This window comes from Podarcis muralis, chromosome 2 (genome assembly GCF_964188315.1).
Source record: "Podarcis muralis chromosome 2, rPodMur119.hap1.1, whole genome shotgun sequence".
Lineage (NCBI taxonomy): Eukaryota > Metazoa > Chordata > Lepidosauria > Squamata > Lacertidae > Podarcis > Podarcis muralis.
This window is the reverse complement of record NC_135656.1, coordinates 121,915,319-121,935,168: the sequence shown is the minus strand read 5'-3', so window position 1 is coordinate 121,935,168 and position 19,850 is coordinate 121,915,319. Positions and strand designations below refer to the sequence as shown.

Below are 19,850 nucleotides of genomic sequence, written 5' to 3'. Positions count from 1 at the left end.
GTGATGTGGATGTTCTGTTTTGCTTCATTCTCGTGGCTGCAATTTCTTATAGGGTTAAGAAAGCAGGGACTTGACAGTATTCACTGAACGGAGACTGACATTAGGCTTCATGCTTTGTTGCAGGGCATCAGATATGGTACCATACTGGTATCGCCTATCCTTCATGATCGCCATCCATGAGATTAATCAGGACCCTGGGATCTTACCCAACATCACCCTGGGCTATGACATCTATGAGAATTATTTTGATGCAAGGATGACCTATGACGCCACGCTAGATCTGCTCTCTCCTGGGAGGGCCAATGTCCCAAACTACCACTGTGGAAGAGAGAAGAAGCCCTTGGTTTTCATTGAAGGGGTCAACTCTGACACCTCACTCCAGATTTCAAATATGCTGGGAACCTACAAAATCCCCCAGGTATGAATACACTAGCATGGGCAACATACAGAGAACAGCAACCTCTCTGAATAGGAAGTAAACTATGAAGCTCACTCCCAGAGGAGGCAGTGAAGCTTCTAAGAGAGGATTAAACCAATTCATGAAGGCAAGGGCTATTAATGGCTGCTAGGCATAATGACAGTGATCTACGTCCCTAGTTGGAGGCACCAATGCTTCTGGGTGCTGAGTTGCTGGGAGTCACATGAGGGCAGAGTGCATTTGTGCTCATGCTGTGCTTGCTGGTTTCCTACAATCACCTGGCTGGCCACTGTGTGAACAAGATGCTGGGCTAGATGAGCCGTTGGCCTGATCCAGGAGCCTCTTCTTATGTTGAAGGATTTGTCCTGCTGGCTGAAGAAGGGTTTCACAAAGAGAGTCACCATCAGAGCAGTCTAAGGGGTGAATATTGGCTCATGGGAGTTGGAGGTGAATATCATCTGGAGGGCATCACTTTGGGAACCCCTGGCCTATATGGTAAATGAATGTTTCCTCTCAAAGAGCAAACAGCTTTGTGAAATGGGTGGGAATTTTAAATCTGGAAAACAGTATAGGAAAAATGGGACAGATTCCCGCACCACTAGTCACTGGTTGAGTACTACCCTAAAACTTGTTAATCCCAGAACATCCCCAACAGAAGCCATCTCTCTTAAAACAAATTCTGCTGTTTTTCATTACTTGTTCTTATGAATGTGGGTTGTTGCTGTTCTAACTGTGCAACTTTAAAAGGACAGCAGATAAGATCTAGGGTCTAAATCTAGCAATGTTCTAGCAAACGAGTGTGTGGTTATGCATGAATTATTGTCCAAGTCCCGTTTCCTCAAAAAGCTGAGCTTCCTGGGTAGGTCTAGGGCCTTTTCGTTTCCATATTGTGCCTTTGCTGATGCTGTTGTGTACACCATAAATGTAAAGCACTCAATACAAGAATCCTGGCAACTGTAGTTTACCCTTCAAAGAGCTATAATTCCCAACAAACTACAGCTGTCATGATTCTTTGTGGGAGACCAAGAGCCTTTGACATGCTCTAAATGTGTTGGGTGCGTGTAATATTTTTTAAAGTAACGGGGCCTTTTTGGATTATTTTATTTAAGGTGTCTGTTGTTGCTTCACTTTTCTGTGCAATGCTTACAGATATTTTAAATATATTATGCAGTATAAAAATTAAATAACCAATCCATCAAAACCCACTGCAATGCAGGAATCACAGCTGAGCACATCCTTATATTGGCAGGTGTGTGAAATAGCGCCGTACAGACAGGGGCGGAGGGTGCAACTCTGAGGGAAGGATCCTCCACACGCGGCTGCGATGGCGGAGGCTTGTGACACCACTCTCGTGGGTGGGGATGCGACTCCCCCCCCCCCCACGGGGTGTCTTCTTGTAATCTCCCCTCAATGATGGCCCCCAGGGAAGGACACCCCCCGCCCGCTTCCTCCACCACTACACTCAATGACAACATAATGTGGAAGACATATTAAATTGTTGCCTATAATGAATGAATTGATTTATTTCGTTCACTGACCAGAGTGTATTGTTGCCCAAAGGTGTCCTACATCTCCTTTCCAGAGAAGCACTGGAAAATATGGCTCTCCCTGACCACAATTTCCAGTTGACCAAGAAAACCCTCTATATCTTCCTTTTCTTCCTAGGTCAGTTATGCTTCTGTCCATCATGCCCTTGACAAAACGCAATCTCCTTTGCTCTACCGAATGACCCCAAATGAAGAACCCCCAGGCTCAGGGATTGTCAGGCTACTCCTGCATTTCAGGTGGACTTGGATTGGGCTCATAGCTCCTGACTCTGACGATGGAGAAAGGTTTCTGAGCACCCTGGCACCTGCGCTTGCTGAGGGCGGTGTCTGTGTTGTATTCTCACAAACCTTTTCACGATGCAATATCTTTACACCACAATGGTTCACAAAGCTCCAGCAGAAGATTTCACTTTCCATGGACAGGCGAATCAACGTGTTTCTTTCCTATGGGGAATCAGTGTCCCTCATTGAAGCTGCAATTTTACTTCGCACAGTGGGTGAAACCCTGAAACCAATTACTGGGAAAGTTTGGATCACAATAGCTTTCTCATATGTCACCTCCAACATATGTCCAGAATTATTTGAGAACAAACACATTCATGGATATTTATCTTTGTTTATCCAGACCAAAAAAAGAGCAAAACACGATGGCAATGTGCCAGTTACTATCCCCCATAAGAATTTCCATCCATGTTGGCCTGAAGGCTATCATTGCTTATATTCAAAGCATGTCTTGTCTGTGAAAGGCCAGAGGCGATGCAGAGTGAAGGAGACCCTTTTGGGGTTCTCTCAAGATGTCCTTGAAAGGAGCCTGTTTCAGGACACCTACAGCATTTACAACACGGTCCGAGCTGTGGCCCATGCCTTAAATGCTGCGTACTCCTCTAGACCCAAGAGGGTGGTGATGATGGGTCAGAACAGGTTGGAAGATGAAAAAGTCCAAGCATCACAGGTATTCATTTTTATTCTCTAATGATCTGGATAGATATTGTTCCATTTTAAATGAAAATCGATTTAATGACGGATTCATAGATCCATTTCCTTTAATTAACAGAAATTTGCCAAGCATTAAAAAAGAGGAGATAAATAAGGTTATAAAATACTGTAGGTCAAAATGTTTGATACAGAATTGATAGGCCCTTCAATAGTTACCTTGATCTGCAGGGCTATGGACTGCTAGCAATAATCATGTCACCCTTTCAAAGAGAAGACTAAAGATTCCTCAAAAAGAAATGACATTCATATTAAATCTCCATTCATATACATTCCTAGGTATGCCGCCATGATTATTTCCATCATAATCATCATATCTCACTTTCCTAATATCAAAGACAAGCAAAGCATTCCAAAGTTATAGCAAGATAGAATTCTACTGCATGTAATAAGTTTCTTCACAAATCCATTACAAGGTGAAGAGGCTCCCTGGTCAAGGAGATGGTGGAGACTGTTCCACTGTTGAACAGCTCTTAGGGCCAGAAAGTTCTTAGTAATGCAAGTCAGATCAGTCCACTCATGTGCAATCAAATCATGAAACAGCATGTTTTTAACATGGACTGATCTGACATTCAGCAGTAGCAGCACCAGACCAGAGGGCTCAGTAGATCTGCAACTAGTAACCCCTGGTGGTGTGAGAGGGCTGGAACAAGGAAGAGAGACCAAACACCTAGGCCTCCACCCCTGATGGTGGCCAGCCCCCTCCCCACTCTAGCCCTGCTTTCCCCTGCCTATCACCACGAGAATAGGGGCAGCATCTTGACCACGCCCTGCTACCTGCCCACCTAGAATCATTAAAGCATTTCCATTCACCCCGTTTACACTTGGGGGATTAGGCCACAGAAAACTAAGCTAAGGCTCATTATTAGACATGCCCCACACCGTCAGAAGAAAATGTTAGATCCCCAGCTACTTTTCTCCCACTGCCTCTCACTCAAACGGGGAAGTCCACCCTGGTTGAGGGTCACAAGCCTGCCTCATGCAGTTCCAGGCCTGCAAGTCTGCAGCCTGTCGGGTAGCTGCCACAACCGCAGCCGCAGCCATAGCTTGGAGCAAGACTCAGAGAGGAGGTGCCATTCCCTCCCCAACCCCAACACAGAGGCTCTAGGACGGAACCTTTTTTCTTGGTCTGCTCAGCTGATGGAAGAGCCCATTCTGAAAGACCTCAAGTATATTGGGGAAATGATATACCAATGGTAATTAACTCCAGTAAAATTGGCAAAAATTTATAAATCAAAATCAAATACCTGTTGGAGATGCAAGAAAGAAATAGGAACAATGTTTCACATGTGGTGGGAATGCCGACCTATTCAACAATTTTGGAATGAAATATATGAAGAAATCAAAAAGATGTTTAAAATATCTTTTAGTAAAAAACGGGAGGCATTCCTTTTAGGTATAATTAAAAAGATATTTCCGGCAATCCAAGGAAAGTATTCCTTTATGCAGCAACAGCTCCCAGGATGGTCATAGCACAAAACTGGAAAGGGGGGTGGAATCCCATCAATAAAAGAATAGCAAATTAAACATTGTGCTTATATGAATTTGGCAAGATTCACAGCATTCCTAAGGGGACAATGGGACCAAAAATTAGCAAAGGAATGGGATTGTGTTAAAGAAGATATGAAAAAACATTGTTCTGGAGTAAGTATATCGGTATGTAACGAATGAAGCTTTGCAGGGTTAAAAGCGGTGCGAAAGGTGTAAAGATAGGGGTAATTTACATTAGACACAACAATTCAGAAAGATTAAAATGTTTGAGGTCTCAAAACAGAGGAAGGAAGTCAATATGAGTATATGTATGTAAAGCTTAGTATGATGGCAGGGGATTTTTTGGGTAGGTGTGATTTTTCCCCTTTTTGGTTTCTGTTTGTTTTGATTTGCTTTTGTTGGTTTGTTCTTTTTTTTAGGAATTTATGTTTGTAATTTTTGTTGTAACTTTGCATTGAACATAATTTTTTTAAAAAAGAAGTACTGTATTTTTCGCCCTATAGGACGCACAGTCCCATAAGGTGCACCTAGTTTTTTTGGGGGGAAATAAAAGGGAAAAAAAATATTTCCCCACCAGGCGTGGGGCTGGGGCGGGGGAAGCCCGAGCTTCCCCCGACCCCAGCCCCCAGAACAGGCAACTCTCCGCAAGCCGTGGGAGCCCGGCGCCGGGCTCCTGCGCCTTGCGGAGAGCTGCGCAAAGTCTGGGCACGCTGAGCTTAGCACGCCCAGCCTTCGGCATGCAGCCAACTCTCCGCAAGCCGTGGGAGCCCAGCGCCGGGCTCCGGCGCCTTGTGGAGAGCTGCGTGAAGCCTGGAGAGCGAGAGGGCCACTAGGTGCCTAGATAATATGTGAACCACCTGGGCTGAAACAGCCAACTTTCTTAAATGCTGTGATCTTCTCTGTCATTCTAGTTTCACCGTTTCCTGCGTGATCTTCAGTTCTACAATGCTTCTAGGGGTGGAGCATATTTAGATGAGAATGGGGACCTGACAGCTGATTTTGATGTGGTGAACATTGTGATGCTTGCCAATAAGTCCCTTCACGTAGGGAAAGTTGGGAGTATGGAGAGAGAGGGATCCGCAGACGTAAAAGTCACCATTGATCAGGATGCCATCGTGTGGCCCCTTTGGTTTAATAAGGTGGGTTAAATCATTCAGGTACATTTGACTATGATCCAAAAAAGAAAACAGAGGATATTGGATTGAAAGGGGCTTTTAGTTTTGTAGGAAGAGTCGCTCCCACTTCAACTCCCATGAGCATATTTATGAAAGTAATATTTTTTGCCTCAACCTGCATCACTTCACACTTGTTTGCTTTGAATTACATTTCCCAATTTATTGCTTAATCCGTCTACAGATTGACTATTGTTTTTTAATATTTTATTGGCAGCCACCCAGTGTGGCTGGGGAAACGCAGCCAGATGGGTGGGGTATAAATAATGAATTATTATTATTATTATTATTATTATTAATCACTGAAGTTTGGAGAGGTTCTGTTGGAAGTCTTCACAATCTGTTTTTGTTTAAAATTCCCTGAACGATTTAGTAAATGTAAAGTTCAATCCAGTGCAATCCAGTCAAATCCAACTATGGGATGTGGCACTCATCTCTGCTTTCAGACCGAGGGAGCTGGCATTTGTCTGTAGACAGATTTTCTGGCTCATTTGGCCAGAATGACTAAACCACTTCTGGCACAGCAGGACACCAGAGCGTACGGAAATGCCATTTACCTTCCCACAGCAGCAGTATCTATTTATCTACTTGAACTAGTATGCTTTCAAACTGCTAGGTGGCAGGAGCTGGGAGTATTGGCTCCAGTATTATTGTATAGATAGACATACCTGTGGGAAGGTTTACTTTAGCAGAGTTAAAAATCCCTTAGAATCCCTCTATAGGAATACACACACAAATCTGATTCATGTAATATAAAACTATTTTACTCTCAGATTCATTCAGGTTTACAGAAGCGTACCTGAAGGCAGGTTTAGGTTACATAACAAGCAAATGAACTATACCAGAGGGAAGTTGGTCCTAAGGCGACTGCAACTCAGCAGTTATCTTTGAAAACTACCAGCAACCGGGGGGGGGGGGCGCTAGAAGCGCCTTGGAAGATGGCCGACAATACCATCTATCCGGCTCGCACGAGGTAATTAGAGGCTGATTATGGGGAATATATCAGTATCCCTCATCTTCCCAGGGGGTGGGAAGATGCTGTACTTGCCCGCGGTTGTCCATAAATCACCCCCGAATTTGAAAGAAGGAGGGGGTGGGGACACTGAGAGAGAAAAATTGGAGAAGTAAATACACATGCTTCGAGCAAGGTCAGGAGTGTATTATCTGCTAAATAAATGTACCACTGAGAAGATTGAGCGATGGGACGGAATGAACAAAGGATTACATCAAGGAAGCACAGCCATGACGGTATGTTGAACGGAGCGGAAAGGAGGGGGGAAACTTTCTTCTTTTTCAATATGATTTACCTAACAACCCCCCCCCCCTTGAAGAACTGTCACAATGTCTGATAGCAAGTGAGATTGAAAAACAAACTGTGTGGAAATAAAAAAATGTTAATAAAATATGATTGGCTTGGTAAATGGAAACTTAATAAAAATTATTTGCAAAGCTACCAGCAACCGACAAACTGGTTGTCACAGCAACCGGTTAGAACCTGGAGGCCGTTAGTCCTCTGTCGGAATGTTGCACTTGACTGCACCTCTACATCCCACAATATCACTAACTCCTGACCATCTTTCTTTATGGGCAGACTGTCCCTCAATCCAGATGTGCTGAGAGCTGTCATATTGGGGATGTCAAGGTCATCCGGGAAGGAAAGCCACTTTGCTGCTATGATTGTGCTCCCTGTGTGAAAGGGACCATCTCCACTGTGGAAGGCAAGTGAGAGAAGGAATAGGGTAACTTTTGTAATCTTGTCCAAAACAGTATCATTCCCCCCCATAAAACCTTTACCAAATAATAATAATAATAATAATAATAATAATAATAATAATAATAATTTATTATTTATACTCCGCCCATCTGGCTGGGCCCCCCCAGCCACTCTGGGCAGCTTCCATAAAAACCAAAAATACACTAAAATATCACACGTTAAAAACTTCCCTGAACAGGGCTGCCTTAAGATGTCTTCTGAATGTCAGGTAGTTGTTTATCGCTTTGATATCTGCTGGAAGGGCGTTCCATAGGGTGGGCACCACTACCGAGAAGGCCCTCTGCCTGGTTCCCTGTAGCTTTGCTTCTCGCAATGAGGGAACCACCAGAAGGCCCTCGGCGCTGGACCTCAGCGTCCGGGCAGAACGATGGGGGTGGAGACGCACCTTCAGGTATACTGGACCAAGGCCGTTTAGGGCTTTAAAGGTCAGCACCAACACTTTGAATTGTGCTTGGAAACGTACTGGGAGCCAATGTAGGTCTTTCAAGACCGGTGTTATGTGGTCTCGGCGGCCACTTCCAATCACCAGTCTGGCTGCCGCATTCTGGATTAATTGTAGTTTCCGGGTCACCTTCAAAGGTAGCCCCACGTAGAGCGCATTGCAGTAGTCCAAGCGGGAGATAACCAGAGCATGCACCACTCTGGTGAGACAGTCCGCAGGCAGATAGGGTCTCAGCCTACGTACCAAATGGAGCTGGTAAACAGCTGCCCTGGACACAGATTTGACCTGTGCCTCCATGGACAGCTGTGAGTCCAAAATGACTCCCTGGCTGCGCACCTGGTCCTTTAGGGGCACAGTTACCCCATTCAGGACCAGGGAATCCTCCACACCTGCCCGCCTCCTGTCCCCCAAAAACAGTACTTCTGTCTATTCAGGATTCAACCTCAATCTGTTGGGGCATCTGCTTTTCACGCAACAGATTGCCAATTCAAGTCATAGTATCTCCCGCTGGGGCTGGGAATGTCTCTTGCTAGAGACCCTGGGTGCTCAAATGACTCATCTTCCTTTCAGATGCAGACCACTGCACCAAATGCCCAGAAGATCAGCACTCAAACAAGGACCGAGATCAATGTGTTCCCAAGATTATCACTTTCCTGTCCTATGAAGACTATTTGGGGATTCTCTTGTCTTCCTTTACCTTGTTATTCTCCTTAATCACATGCTTTGTGTTAGGAATTTTCATTAAATACTCAGAAACTCCCATAGTCAAAGCCAACAACAGGGACCTTTCCTACATCCTCCTTGTATCCCTCTTGCTCTGCTTTTTGTCCTCCTTGCTCTTCATTGGCCAGCCAAGAAAAGCCACCTGTCTTCTCCAACAAATTGCATTTGTCCTCATCTTCTCAGTTGCTGTCTCTTCTTTGTTGGCCAAAACCATTACCGTTGTGCTGGCTTTCCTGGCCACAAAGCCAGGGAACAGGGTGAAGAAATGGCTGGGGAAGACTCTGGCCAACGCTGTTGTCCTTTCCTGTTCCAGTGTCCAAGTTCTCATCTGCACCACCTGGCTGGGGACCTCTCCCCCATTCCCAGACTCAGACATGCACTCCCAACCTGCAGAGATTATCCTGCAATGTCATGTAGGGTCTGCTGCCATGTTTTATGGAGCCCTTGGCTACATGGGCTTCCTGGCTGCCATCTGCTTCACGGTGGCTTTCCTAGCCAGGAAGCTGCCTGGGTCCTTCAATGAAGCCAAGCTGATCACCTTCAGCATGCTGGTCTTCTGCAGTGTTTGGGTGTCCTTTGTGCCCACCTACCTGAGCACCAAGGGGAAGTACATGGTGGCCGTGCAGGTCTTCTCTATGTTGGCCTCCAGTGCTGGGCTTCTGGGCTGCATCTTCCTCCCCAAGTGCTACATTATTTTATTCAGGCCTGGTCTGAACACAAAGGAGAATCTGACGACAAAAAGTAAAGATGCCATCTGATTCTTTGTACATTCTTTTCCATTGTAGGGATCTGTGAACAGAATGGCAATAACAAAATCCAGCCACTTGCTGGTCTAAAATGAAATATTCAAATGTCAAAAAACTTTGTCAGGAGAAGATATGATGTTATGGGGAGACATACACATACTCTGGAATAAAGTCTTTGACTCGCACAGGAGGCTTCAAGTCCCCCCCCCCCCATATGCATAACAAAAGTACACCAGGCAGCAGAAGTTCATGATATCAGGCCCCAAAATTTCCTGAAAAAAATAGCTTGATCCTGGCTTATTTGCTGACAAATCTTTAATAAATGTCATTCTAGGATCACCTTTCCCCTCTATGACTATTTCTCAGAGCATTTTGCCACATCATTGAGAACTTGTAAGAAAGAATCATAGAATTATGGAAGTGTAAAGTTTAAAGGACGGGGACAGGGGTGGCGCTGTGGGTAAAAGCCTCAGCTCCTAGGGCTTGCCGATCGAAAGGTCGGCAGTTCGAATCCCCGTGGCGGGGTGCGCTCCCGTTGCTCGGTCCCAGCGCCTGCCAACCTAGCAGTTCGAAAGCACCCCCGGGTGCAAGTAGATAAATAGGGACCGCTTACTAGCGGGAAGGTAAACGGCGTTTCCGTGTGCGGCTCTGGCTCGCCAGAGCAGCGATGTCACGCTGGCCATGTGACCCGGAAGTGTCTCCGGACAGCGCTGGCCCCTGGCCTATAGAGTGAGATGGGCGCACCAACCCCAGAGTCTGTCAAGACTGGCCCATACAGGCAGGGGTACCTTTACCTTTACCTTTAAAGTTTAAAGAGGGAACCCAAGGGGCATGTAGTTCAACCCTCTGCAATGCAGGAATCTCAACCAAGCAGTCATGACAGATGGTCATCCAAACTCTGAGTAAAGGAAGGAAAGTCCACAACCTCCCAGGGGGGACTATTCAAACAGCTCTTGTTGTCAGAAACCTTTCCCTGATTTTTTAGTTAGAGTCTCCTTTCCCTTAACTTGAAGCCATTGATTCAAGTCCTACCCTCTAGAGCATCAGAAAACAGATTGTGATATTTTCTTCCAGCTCTGTAGCTGCTGCTCAAGCTCCACAAGTGATTCCAGACATGCATATTCCCTGCATAATTATCATAATCATAGTGATTTATTCCTTGGCAAAACTCAAGCAATGTACCCACTTTTAACACAAAGAACAGATATTTCAGAAATGAGAGCTTGAATTGCCTGCTGCATATTTAAAGACGTCTTGTGCCACCAAGGGCTTTGACTCCAAACCCAGCCTCCAAACCGCGTCGGGGGACAGCGGGGAGGCGCGCTGCGTCTTCCCGCTGTCCCCCAGGTTGCGGGGCTGGCGGCTGGGAGAAGTGCGCTTCTCCCGCCGCTAGCCTCCAAACCGCCTCTGGGGAAGTGAAGCCTCTGGGGAAGTGAAGTGCGCGCCCCGGGCTTTGAGATGCAGGCTGCTATCCGCAAGCCTAAGGAGCCCAATGGGAACTCCCACGGGCTCCCAAGGCTTGCAGATAGCTTCCTGAAGCCTGGAGAGCGAGAGGGGTCGGTGCGCACCGACCCCTCTCGCTCTCCAGGCTTCAGCTAAAGTCTGCCTTCGCCCCATAGGACGCACACACATTTCCCCTTCATTTTTGGAGGGGGAAAGGTGCGTCCTATAGGGCGAAAAATACGGTACTTTCCCCTTGCAATTTCAGCATAGCAGATAAGATTGTGATTAATGGGTAGGCATATATACATAGCATATTCTTGAATACTGTTGTGCTTAGCTGTGATTGCCCAGGCCTCTAATCCTTATATGCCAGGGACAAGTCCTGCTTTCTAGAGTTTGTCCATTGAAGACACGAAATGCATGTGCATTGCTTCCTTCCTCTCTTTTTTCCACTGGAAATAAACCAAATTGATGGTGAATCATGAAGAGCCTGAGATCATCTGCATCCCAACTTCTTGACTTGGGAAATGTGAAGATGGCCTGATCCGCACTCCTCTGAAAGGAGCAGGACTATAGCAATCTATCTATCAAGTTAACATACAATCACATTGAATTGAGTCTAGAAATCAACTGGCAGCCAGTACAGTTCACCTGCCCTGGGACCTTAGGGTGAAACGTAGCTACTAAATAGGATAAGAATAGCAATAACAATGAGAAGCAGGAATTATATGACTGGTAAAGATCTCTATTTTACATCTCCTCTTCCTTTTTAAAAAAATAAAGAAACAAACTCTTACAACCTACCACTCCCCTTGAACTAGTGCCCTGTCCTTTTACAAACTTTTGCTAAATATATTTGAGAGTTGTATTCACTCCCTGCTTCCAGCACTCAAGTGCTCAAATATGCTTCTATCTCTCCTTAACTGGCAAGCAGCCGTTCACCTTCCAACGAACTCACAGATGACTGATTATGTGATGTGGATGTTCTGTTTTGCTTCATTCTTGTGGCTGCAATTTCTTATAGGGTTAAGAAAGCAGGGACTTGACACTTTTCACTGAACGGAGACTGACATTAGGCTTCATGTTTATTACAGGGAAAGAGGGACAAGAGCATACTGGTATCGCCTGTCCTTCATGATCGCCATCCATGAGATTAATCAGGACCCCAGGATCTTACCCAACATCACCCTGGGCTATGACATCCATGAGAATCATTTCAATGCAAGGATGACCTATGACGCCACGCTAGATCTGCTTTCTCCTGGAAGGGCCAATGTCCCAAACTACCACTGTGGAAGACAGAAGAAGCCCTTGGTTTTCATTGAAGGGGTCAACTCTGACACCTCACTCCAGATTTCAAATATGCTGGGAACCTACAAAATCCCTCAGGTATGAATACACTAGCATGGGCAACATACAGAGAACAGCAACCTCTCTGAATAGGAAGTAAACTATGAAGCTCACTCCCAGAGGAGGCAGTGAAGCTTCTAAGAGAGGATTAAACCAATTCATGAAGGCAAGGGCTATTAATGGCTGCTAGGCATGATGACTGTGATCTACCTTCCTAGTTGGAGGCACCAATGCTTTTCGGTGCCAGTTGCTAGTTTCTTACAAGCATCTTGTTGGCCACTGTGAGAACACAATATCGGACTAGATGGGCCATTGGCCTGATCCAGGAGGCTCTTCTTATGTTGGAGGATATGTACTGCTGGGTGAAGAAGGGTTTCAAAAGAGAATCACCATCAGAAACGACTAAGGGGAGGAACAAGCCTTTTGGAAAGAAAGATGCCTCTCAGAAGCTACAACAGGAAGCTCACAAGATGTGTACTGTGAGCTGCTAAGTACTTTATACTTACAAGGGGGAAATAGAATCTTTTTTCAGCCGGCACTTTATAAGAGGACAAGGGTTCAGGGTGAGTTCTGTCACCTCTTTTTCTAGGAAAATAGCAATTTACACGGGGCATGAATCATACTTTGGTGGGACAGAAATGCAGCCTCCAGAAGATATCTCTGGGATGGCTTCACACAAGCCTATTTTGGTAACCTGCCCTGGTACTTTAAGGTGGGGGAATAATATAGACTGGGCAGAAAAACAAATCTAAGGAACGAAACTCATGTGAAACTAACACTCAAGTGAGCTAGAAATCGACCCCTTTCCCCAAACCAAATGTTAAAAGTAGAAAATGCAACACATCTTAACTCTACATAGCCTCAAACATCGTGGGGGGGCATTCTGGGTGGAAATGATGTTGAAGATATGTTATATTGTTGCCTATAATGAATGAATCTATTTATTTCGGTCACTGGCCAGAGTGTATTGTTTCCTATAAGTGTCCTACATCTCCTTTCCAGAGTCGCACTGGAGAATATTGCTCTCCCTGACCACAATTTCCAGTTGACCAGTAAAACCCTCTATATCTTCCTTTTCTTCCTAGGTCAGTTACGCTTCTGTTCATCATGCCCTTGACAAAACACAATCTCCTTTGCTCTACCCAATGACCCCAAATGAAGAACCCCCAGGCTCAGGGATTGTCAGGCTACTCCTGCATTTCAGGTGGACTTGGATCGGGCTCATAGCTGCTGACACTTACAATGGAAAAAGGTTTCTGAGCACCTTCGCACCTGTGCTTGCTAAGGGCGGTGTCTGTGTTGTATTCTCACAAACCATTTTACGAGGCTTCTTTTTTATAGCCGATGCATACATAAAGCTCCAGCAGAAGATTTCACTTTCCATGGACAGGCGAATCAATGTGTTTCTTTACTATGGGGACTTTCAGTCCCCCATTGAAGCCGCACGTACGATGGAAATAGTGGGTGAAACCCTGAAACCCATTACTGGGAAAGTTTGGATCACAATAGCTTTCTCATATGTCAGCTGCTGCATGTCTCCGGAAATACTTGAGAACAAACACATTCATGGATATTTATCTTTATTTTTCCAGACCAAAAAAAGATCAAAACATGATGGTAATCTGCCAGTTTCTTTCCCCTATAGTAATTTCCATCCATGTTGGCCTGAAGGCTATAATTGCTTATACTCAAAGCATGTGTTATCTGTGAAAGGCCAGAAGCGATGCAAAGTGAAGGAGAACCTTTCAGGGTTCCCTCAAGACTTTCTTGAAAGGAGCGTGTTTCAGGACACCTACAGCATTTACAACACTGTCCGAGCTCTGGCCCATGCCTTAAATGCTGCGTACTCCTCTAGATCCAAGAGGGTGGTGATGGTGGGTCAGAACAGGTTGGAAGATGAAAAAATCCAAGCATCACAGGTATTCATGTTTCTTCTCTAATGCTCTGGATGGATATTGTTCCATTTTAAATAACGATTCGTTCAATGACAGATTTGTAGGCCCATTTCCTTTAATTAACAGAAATTAAGGAAGAATTAAGCTGGACCATAAAGAAGGCTGATCGCCGAAGAATTGATGGTTTTGAATTATGGTGCTGGAGGAGACTCTTGAGAGTCCCATGGACTGCAAGAAGATCAAACGCATCCATTCTTAAGGAAATCAGCCCTGAGTGCTCACTGGAAGGACAGATCGTGAAGTTGAGGCTCCAATACTTTGGCCACCTCATGAGAAGAGAAGACTCCCTGGAAAAGACCCTGATGTTGGGAAAGATGGAGGGCACAAGGAGAAGGAGACAGCAGAGGACGAGATGGTTGGACAGTGTTCTTGAAGGTACAAACATGAGTCTGACCAAACTGCGGGAAGCAGTGGAAGACAGGAGTGCCTGGCGTGCTCTGGTCCATGAGGTCACGAAGAGTCGGACACGACTAAACGACTAAACAACAACAAAGCAAGAATTAAAAAAAGGAGATAAATAAGGTTATAAAATACTGTAGGTGAAAATTGATTCATATAGAACTGATAGACCCTTCTGTATCACATTCATTTTAAATCTCCATTCATATACTTTCCTAGGTATACCGTCATAATTATTTTCATCAAAATAATCATATCTCACTTTCCTAATTATCAAAGACAAACAAAGCATTCCAAAGTTAAAGCAAGATAGAATTCTACTGCATGTAAGAAGTTCCATGACTTTTATTTCCAAAGTTTCTCCACAAACCCTTTCCAAGGGCAAGAGGCTCCCTGGTCAAGGAGATGGTGTCCCTGTAGACAATAGCAACTCCCCTGCCTTGACCCCCTAGTCTAGTCTCAGGCAGTATCAAAAATTCAGGTGGGCAGAGCTAGGTAAGGTCAGGCCCACCCATCTCCCTCACCCAAATCATAGAATCATGGAACTGGAGAGTTGGAAGGGACCCTGAAAGTCATCTAGCCCCACATACCGCAATGCAGGAATCTCAAGTAAATCATCCTTTACAGATGGCCATCCAACCTCTCCTGGAAAACCTCCAATGAAGGAGCGTCCACAACCTGCGGAGGGAGACTGTTCCACAGATCCACCGTCAAGCGGCTCTTAGCTTCAAAAAACTCTTGGTAATGCAAGCCATATCAGCCCACTCATGTGCAATCAAATCATGGAACAGCATGTTTTTAATAGGGACTGATCTGACATTCAGTAGTAGCAGCAGCAGACCAGAGGGCTCAGTAGATCTGCTACTAGTGCCTCTGGTGGTGTAAGAGGGCTGGAAGAAGGAACAGAAACCAAACACCTAGGTCTCCACTCCCGATGGTGGCCAGCCCCCCCTTCCCTCCAACCATGCTCTCCCCTACCCACCTAGCTACTTTCCTCCTACTACCTCTCATTCAGAGGGGGAACTCCACCAAACCAAAGTTCCCTTTCAACCAGCCTCTCACTCTGGTTGAGGGTCACAAGGCTGCCTCATGAAATGCCTGGTCTGCAAGTCTGTAGCCTGAATTGTAGCTGCCACAACTGCAGCCAGACCCACAGCTGCAGCCACCGCTTGGAGCAGGACTCTGAGAGGAGCTGCCATACCCTCTCCAACCCCAACTCACAGGATCTTCGACGGAACCTATTTCTTAGGCTACTCAGCTGAAGGAAGAACTCATTTTGAAAGACCTCAAGTATATTGAGAACATTCAATAGAAAAATAGTCCATGGCCACTAGGTGCCTAGATTATATGTGAACCACCTGGGCGGAAATAGCCAACTTTCTTAAATGCTGCGATTTTCCCTGTCATTCCAGTTACACCGTTTCCTGAGTGATTTTCAGTTCTACAATGCTTCTATGGGCGGAGTATATTTAGATGAGAATGGGGACCTGACAGCTGAATTTGACCTGGTGAACATTGTGATGCATGCCAATAAGTCCCTTCACGTAGGGAAAGTTGGGAGTATGGAGAGAGAGGGATCCGCAGGTGTAAAAGTCACCATTGATCAGGATGCCATCGTGTGGCCCCTTTGGTTTAATAAGGTGGGTTAAATCATTCAGATACATTTGATTATGATCCAAAAAAGAAAAAGAAAACAGAGGATTTTGGATTGAAATGGATTTAAGTTGAAGAGTCATCCCTACTTCAACTTCCATGAGCATATTTATGAAGGTAATATTTTTTGCCTCAACTTGCATCACTTCATACTTGCTTGCTTTGAATTACATTTCCCAATTTACTGCTCAGTCACTCAGGTTTGGAGAGGTTCTGTTGGAGGTCTTCACAATCTATTTTTGTTTAAAATTCCCTAAACAATTTAGTAAAGTTAAAGCCAGTTTAATCCAGTCGAATCCAACTATGGGGTGTGCCACTCATCTCTGCTTTCAAGCTGAGGGAGCCCATATTTGTCTGTAGACAGCTTTTTTCGGGTCATGTGGCCAGCAGGACTAAACTGCTTCTGGTGCAAGTGGACACTGTGACGAGTGCCAGAATGCATGGAAAAGCTGTTTACCTTCCCACAGCAGCAATATTTCAAGATATTACAAAGTCAGCCAGCAAATATTTCCTACTCCCCATCTTGTTTCTTCTTTTATGTTTATCAAGTCTTTCAAGTCTGAGTAAAGCTGCACAGTTGAATACCGTATTTTTCGCTCTATAAGACGCACCAGACCATAAGACGCACCTAGTTTTTGGAGGAGGAAAACAAGAAAAAATATATTCTGAATCTCAGAAGCCAGGACAGCAAGAGGAACCGCTGCGCAGTGAAAGCAGCAATCCCTCTTGCTCTTCTGGCTTCTGGGATAGCTGCACAGCCTGCATTCGTTCCATAACACACACACACATTTCCCCTTACTTTTTAGGAGGGAAAAAGTGAGTCTTATAGAGCAAAAAATACGGTACTTAATTATAAATAGAAGCTCATCTGTACTCTTTTTTTTAAAAAAAAAATATAGGTTTCTTAATGAGGCTTGGCATAGAAAACCAATTGTAGATGTTAAGAAGAGAAAAAAGACATGCCAAATACCTCCATAATCCAAACGCCATGATGAGAATCTCTTTGAAGCCCGAGCTTAAACACCAGGGACTGTACAGTTCGGCAGGTTTTTTCTTAATCTTCTTCAGTCCAGACTATGTCTGTTTACTGTCCAAATCCAATTATTTTATCAAACAGATATTTCCGGCTATGAGAGTGACATCGGAGAACGCCAACCGTGTCGTGCTCTGGGACCCAGCTTCCTGTCACTTGCACCTTGATGCAAACTGACAATCTCGGACAATCTGTGGGTCTACGAGACAGTCCTCCCCCACCCTGGGGAGTCTGCCAGGGCTAATTACCCCCCTATCAGCCCTGAATTACCGGCATGGCTGGGATTCGATCGTATGGGAGTCAGCCATTTCTCACTGCCGGAAACAGGAAGCGAGGGACAACTTTTGTGATCCTGTCCAACACAATGCTATTTCTTTATTTTATCCCCCCCCCCTAAAAAATGACCTTTACCCAAGGTTGGCGTATCTGATGGGTAGGGTATAAATAAATCATCATCATCATCATCATCATCATCATCATGTGTAGTGATGACAGACTCCCTGTGGTTTGGTTTTGAATTGGGTTTTCTCTTAGAATCTTTAGAAATAGGACATCTGGTTTCTCTGAAAGTTCTCTTCTGGTGACCCATGTGGGACCCATGCTTTCCTCCTAGGAAACAGTATATGTTTTCGCCTGCTTGCTGCCCACCCTGTTCCACCAGCCTTGCCAGAGGCTTTCCTGGAAAACTTCAGAGGTGTCTGCTTCTGCTGGTTGAAAGGCTGTAGTTCAGTAGCACAGGATTTGATTTGCATGCAAAAGGTTGCCAATTCAAGTCATAGTATCTTCAGTTCAGGGCTGTGAATGTCCCTTGCTTGAGACCCTGGGTGCTCAAATGACTCATCTTACTTTCAGATGCAGACCACTGCACCAAATGTCCAGAAGATCAGCACTCAAACAAGGACTGAGATCAATGTGTTCCCAAGATTATCACTTTCCTGTCCTATGAAGACTATTTGGGGATTCTCTTGTCTTCCTTTACCTTGTTATTCTCCTTAATCACATGCTTGGTGTTAGGAATTTTCATTAAATAATCAGGAACTCCCATAGTCAAAGCCAACAACAGGGGCCTTTCCTACATCCTCCTTGTATCCCTCTTGCTCTCATTTTTGTCCTCCGTGCTCTTCATTGGCCAGCCAAGAAAAGCCACCTGTCTTCTCCAACAAATTGCATTTGTCCTCATCTTCTCAGTTGCTGTCTCTTCTTTGTTGGCCAAAACCATTACCGTTGTGCTGGCTTTCCTGGCCACAAAGCCAGGGAACAGGGTGAAGAAATGGCTGGGCAAGACTCTGGCCAATGCTATTGTCCTTTCCTGTTCCAGTGTCCAAGTTCTCATCTGCACCATCTGGCTGGGGACCTCTCCTCCATTCCCAGACTCCGACATGCACTCCCAACCTGTAGAGATTATCCTGCAATGTAATGTAGGGTCTTCTGCCATGTTTTATGGTGCCCTGGGCTACATGGGCTTCCTGGCTGCCATCTGCTTCACAGTGGCTTTCCTAGCCAGGAAGCTGCCTGGGGCCTTCAATGAGGCCAAGCTGATCACCTTCAGCATGCTGGTCTTCTGCAGTGTTTGGGTGTCCTTTGTTCCCACCTACCTGAGCACCAAGGGGAAATACATGGTAGCCGTGAAGGTCTTCTCCATCTTGGCCTCCAGTGCTGGGCTTCTGGGCTGCATCTTCGTTCCCAAGTGCTACATTATTTTACTCAGGCCTGGTCTGAATACAAAGGAGCATCTGACGACAAAAAGCAAAGATGCCATTTGAATCTTTGTACATTCTTTTCCATTGTAGGGATCTGAGCAGAATGGCAATAACAAAATGCAGCAACTTGCAGGTTTAAAATGAAATATTCAAATGTCAAAAAGCTGTGGAGTGATGAGGCCCAACATATGAGTCAAGAGAGGAGAGGAGGTGACGGGAGAGTTAGTTTAAATCAGTATTGATTTCAAAAGTTTAATACGTCCTGAACTGACCACCATAAGACACAGAAGTCAGTTTAGTGCTTAGAAGCTAACCTCCTCTTACTCAAATGACATTTCATTTTGATAGTGGTATCACGGCACTCCAGCAGGGTTTGCTCGAACAACCATCACTTTTTATTTCTTAACTATGGATCTTCCTCACTTCCCAAGGGCAAATGCAGGCAGTTTTGCACAATTGGCAGGAAACCTTCACAGCTTAAGCCCCACCCAAATGAATGAGCTGTTTTCTTAATAATTACTGATTAAGTGGAGCTAGAACAACAGAAATTCCTAATGGACTGGGCTGCTTGTAAGCAGAGAGGCATCCAGCTTTCAGTTGGAAGTGCTTATTTCCCAGGAACTCAAATCCAAACAAGGTACTTCATAAATATTTATTCATCCAGTATATCTAATCTAAATATGATTGCTTATAGTGCACTAAAACTTAATATCCTAAAAGAGTAAAGAAATCAGGTGTTGAAAAACTACAGAGAAGTGTTCGGTTTTTGACTAAACCCTTAAAAATGTGCCCCTTGGAGTTTAAAAACAGTCCCATAATTTCAGGCCTTTCACCTGCAGAGCAGCAAAACATGTACAATGTACTAAAAGGTAAAAGGTGTTTTTTAAACCCTATTGACTTTGTAGATTATATAAGGCAGTCTCCAAGGTAAGTCAACTGTATCCTAAGACAAGTAAATAATAATCTCTTTTGGTACAAGCAGCTTTTCCACATTCACTACTTCCAAAGTTT

The 19,850-nt window shown here is 44.9% G+C and overlaps 2 protein-coding genes across 2 annotated transcripts in view; one reads left to right on the top strand and one right to left on the bottom strand.

The window, feature by feature from the left end:
• The window catches only part of LOC114592563 (uncharacterized), a 400,972-nt gene that overhangs the window by 214,806 nt on the left and 166,316 nt on the right, over positions 1-19,850 (bottom strand).
• On the top strand, positions 134-9,318 carry LOC144327069 (vomeronasal type-2 receptor 26-like). Its single transcript, XM_077925284.1, has 3 exons — positions 134-418; positions 7,213-7,339; positions 8,408-9,318. Exons 1-3 carry the CDS (start codon positions 134-136, stop codon positions 9,316-9,318), a joined length of 1,323 nt encoding a protein of 440 aa, XP_077781410.1.

Bases quoted from the DNA above. Each gene is read 5' to 3' on its own strand.
- LOC144327069 (XM_077925284.1), top strand. From the start codon at position 134: ATGGTACCATACTGGTATCGCCTATCCTTCATGATCGCCATCCATGAG. The intron at 419-7,212 runs GTATGAATACAC...CTTTATGGGCAG, and splicing joins GAACCTACAAAATCCCCCAG to ACTGTCCCTCAATCCAGATG. The intron at 7,340-8,407 runs GCAAGTGAGAGA...TCTTCCTTTCAG, and splicing joins GACCATCTCCACTGTGGAAG to ATGCAGACCACTGCACCAAA.